The 4,846-nt window shown below is 39.2% G+C and overlaps 1 protein-coding gene across 1 annotated transcript; it reads right to left on the reverse strand.

Moving 5' to 3' along the window:
• Positions 1-1,145: 1,145 nt before the first annotated feature.
• LOC120349038 lies at positions 1,146-4,426 on the reverse strand (the record flags this gene model as incomplete). The annotated part of the gene is made up of 2 exons (XM_039418982.1): positions 1,146-1,298; positions 4,176-4,426. Coding segments are annotated over 2 exons (357 nt in total), but the record flags the coding sequence as incomplete, so codon positions are not given.
• Positions 4,427-4,846: the final 420 nt, after the last annotated feature.

Raw genomic sequence — 4,846 nt, forward strand, 5'->3', positions numbered from 1 at the left:
TTTCACCATAGATTAACACTCAGAGAATACGTATTCGAGATATGACTGATGATTTTGAATTTTGAAGGGTTGATAGAGCCGGAAATAACACTAAACAATCCGAAAGTTTCAATAACATTGAAATAAACTTGAAAATTTTGAGCAAAAAATAAAACTACTATCACTGCAACTATCAGCTGAATATCAATGTTATATTCTATTCGTCAAGAACATATATCTTTGAAAATTTAATAATAAATTTCCATAATTGAGATCAACTATTTTGTTAGTTAGGCTAATCATATTTCTACATTGTAGAAGAACGATGTGGGAACAGTGCGGAGGTGGTAGAGGATAGCGCTATCTGCTTTGTGGAATGATAGACAAGGATACCAACACCATGTTAATCAATTACTGCCATTATAACGTGGACCTCACTATAGAACCAGAACAACCACAACATGATACAGTATCACACATATGATACAGTATCATCTCAACTTGATACACAACACTATGATTTGATACATTCGCTATCCGCTTTGTAGAATGATAGACAATGGTAGCAACACCAATGTTAATCAATTACTGCCATTATAACGTGGACCTCACTATAGAACCAGAACAACCACAACATGATACAGTATCAACACAATATGATACAGTATCATCTCAACTTGATACACAACACTATGATTTGATACATTCGCTATCTGCTTTGTAGAATGATAGACAAGGTAGCAACACCAATGTTAATCAAATACTGCCATTATAACGTGGACCTCACTATGGAACAAGAACAAACACAGCATGATACAGTATCAACACAATATGATACAGTATCATCTCAACTTGATACACAAACTATAATTTGAAACATTTGCTATCTGCTTTGTAGAATGATAGACAAGGATAGCCACCAATGTTAATCAATTACTGCCATTATAACGTGGACCTCACTATGGAACAAGAACAAACACAGCATGATACAGTATCCACACAATATGATACAGTATCATCTCAACTGATACACAAACTATAATTTGAAACATTTGCTATCTGCTTTGTAGAATGATAGACAAGGATAGCAACACCAATGTTAATCATTACTGCCATATAAACGTGGACCTCACTATACATAACTGTAGCAACTGACCAGAGCTGTCCTTCTCCTTGGCCAACTCCAACGGTTTCAGGTTGGCTCTTCGCCTACTCATGCTGGCCTGCTCCACGTTTGCATGTTAGCCTCAGAGGTTGAGGTGGGTTCCGAACCACCATCCACAGCTTCCACGCCTCCACTACCCACTGCTGCAGCCGATCTAAAATTAAACAAATAATCACAAAATTATTCACAAAACACTATACCGGGTGATTACAATGGAATCGACAGTTTGAATAGCTTGTAGAGAATTTATTATTAAAAGTTTAGATCATTACTTTATCTCTTGCCGAAAAAGACCGAGAAGAAGGCTTAAGTCTGCTTGCCTTGCTACTGCGCGCGCGCGCGCATTCGACTCTTGGTGTTGAACCAAGACATACTTACTTACATGATTACATAGAAGAATTCTTGAAGTTTTTATTGAAAATTTACAGATGTTCAATGTGTGCACCATTTGCAACACGACAGATATCAACACGGTAGTCAAATTCTGACCACACACGACTAAGCATCTCACGGTTAACTGTAGCAAGAGCATTTGTGATTCGTTGTTTAAGATCATCGATATCAACAGGAAGCGGTGGTACGAAAACTCTGTCTTTTACATAGCCCCACAAGAAGAAGTCGCAGGGCGTTAGGTCCGGACTACGAGGTGGCCACGGCTGTAACACAACGTTTTCTCACTTGCACGGCCGATCCATCGTCTAGGAAGATGTTCATCCAGATACCCTCTGATGTCTGAGTACCAGTGAGGCGGAGCTCCATCTTGTACAAATGAAGTTACAACTATCTTCATGGAGTTGAGGCATTAACCATTCGGTTAAATGTTCCAGATAATTCTTCCGGTTACTGATGGTTCTTGGAAGAAGAAAGGCCCGTAAACCTTTTCACAAGATAAGCGCAAAACACGTTCACTTTGGGAGAATCGCGTATATGCTGTACAGGTCTCTCTTGGGTTTTCTGTTCCCCATACTCGTACATTATGTCTGTTAACTTTTCCACTAAGGTGAAAAGTGCATTCATCACTGAAAATTAGGCCATTAAACAATGTGTCGTCATTTTCAAGACAATGTTGCATCTCTTGACAAAAATTTTACGTACAACTTTATCATTGTCATTTAAACTTTGTACTAAATGCAATTTATAAGGTGTCATTTTCAAACGTTTCCGCAGAATTTTCCACACAGTAGGTTGAGGAATTTGCAATTCTAAACTCGCTGATCTAGTCGATTTTCCTGGACTTCGTACAAAAACATCACGAACACTATCAATTTTTTATTCTGTAACAGAAGGTCTTCCAGACTCTTCTTCTTACACACACATCCACTGCTTCAAAACGTTCAACCAGTCATAAATTGATTGCCTTGTTGGTGGTGGTTTACCGTATTTTGTTCTGAAGTGACGCTGCACAACAGTAACAGAGTTTGTTTTGGTAATTCAAGAACACAATAAGCTTTCTCCACTTGAGTAGCGGCCATATTGCTAAACTAAACTGGCTGTTGTAACACGGAGCAGCCAACAATAGCCAGCAACAGTTCTACCAACATAACTTTAAGAAATTCCCTACAAACCTATATCACTTACTATGTTGAAATACACCAGTTTAATTTTGTACAGGCTATTGAAGTTGTCTATTTCATTTGTAATCTACACGGTATAATCAATATGTTTGGGATTGTAAGAGTTGAGAAGGGCACAGTATGAGAGACTACCAGCGTCACATAGGCTTCACCAAAAACAACTACTAGGACTATCGGCTTCAGTTAACACTCACATTTGCAACATAGACACCCTATACACTGTCTATTTTAGTGGGTTGTTGGGAGTGTAAGAGTGTAAGAAGGGCCACAGTATGAGAGACTACCAGCGTCACATAGCTTCACCAAAAACAACTACTAGGACTATCGGCTTCAGTTAACACTCACATTTGCAACATAGACACCCTATACACTGTCTATTATTAGTGTGTTGTTGGGAGTGTAAGAGTGTAAGAAGGGCACAGTATGAGAGACTACCAGCGTCACATAGCTTCACCAAAAACAACTACTAGGACTATCGGCTTCAGTTAACACTCAATTTGCAAATAGACACCCTATACATGTCTATTATTAGTGGTTGTTGGGAGTGTAAGAGTGTAAGAGGGCACAGTATGAGAGATACCAGTGTCACATGCTCCCACAAAAACAACTACTAGGACTATCGGCTTCAGTTAACACTCACATTTGCAACATAACGTGGCTTTACCATTGCGTATCACCATAAATGATATAGTATCAAACATGTTACCACTGTATGATACAGTATCAGCACAATATGATAGAGAGGAACAATAATATGTCATCACATTGGCGAAATTCGTTCTATTCTTGAGTTATAAGCATTTGAAGATGAGTGATTTCTCTGATCTGTGAATGGAGGGAAGATTTTATGTTTGCAGCTTCATAACTCACCCTGTATTGTAGCGAAAGTCTCATATTAAACACAACACTTGTTAGGTCAATAGCTTGTTAGGTCTCTAACAAGTCAATACTTGTTAGGTTTTTTATCCATAGCCCTGATATCAATCAAATCTAGGAGATTTGCATTTTTCATCATGGACTTTTGCAAAATTATCAAAAATTGAAGTCGCTCATACTCTCAAGAATGATAGTACTTAACGAGAGGAACAATTATATGTCATCAAATTAGCGAATTCTGAATCTTGTAGAATCACCGCACATGATACAGTATCACCACATATGATACAGTATCACACGATATGATACAGTATCACCGCACATGATACAGTATCACCACACATGATACAGTATCACCACACATGATACAGTATCACGCCCATGATACAGTATCACCACACAGATACAGTACACCACACATGATACAGATCACCGCACATGATACAGTATCACCACACATGATACAGTATCACCGCACATGATACAGTATCACCACACATGATACAGTATCACCACACATGATACAGTATCACCACACATGATACAGTATCACCACACAAGATACAAAACACTGAACTCACCCCGCCTCATCGCTGGCCGAGAAGCTCTTGGTGTGGCGCCGTTTGCGTTTGTAGTGTCGGCCGCCGCCGCCGCCGCCGCCGGGCCCCTTGATCGGCGACACGAGCAGCGAGTTGCGGTAGTCGGCGTAGTCATCGTCTTCGGTGGCCGCCATCGGTTGAGTTGGTCGTTGATGTTGGGCGGGATGATCACCTCCACCTCCACTTTGCGCGTCGGCAGCGGAGATGACTTCGGCGTAACTGCGTTCATCGCCCTGCCAACAAATCACATCATCTATAATCTGTCAATGATATATAGAGGAAGAACTGGCTTATACAAGTAGGGGATAGAAATTCACGCCATTCGATCCGTCCGATGCGTGCCGTCCGTCCGATGAAGATCTGTGTGCGCCTACCTTAAAAGTTATCATTGTCTCTAATTTATTTATTATTCATTTCATTGACAATTACAAACCATAATTATAATAAATATAATATGATTGGGAGAAGACAACAGGCATAGCCCAAAACTATCTTCTCCAAATTTTTTCAAATAAATGTTTCAAAAAAGAATAAGGTTAAAGATTACACTTTCACTTCAAAAAGTCCAATTTCACTCCAAAACTAATGACTAAACTAAAAATTTGGAATTGATATTTTAAACAACTGATAAAAAAAAAAATATTTCCCTCAAA

This window comes from Nilaparvata lugens, unplaced genomic scaffold (assembly GCF_014356525.2).
Source record: "Nilaparvata lugens isolate BPH unplaced genomic scaffold, ASM1435652v1 scaffold8006, whole genome shotgun sequence".
Taxonomy (NCBI): domain Eukaryota; kingdom Metazoa; phylum Arthropoda; class Insecta; order Hemiptera; family Delphacidae; genus Nilaparvata; species Nilaparvata lugens.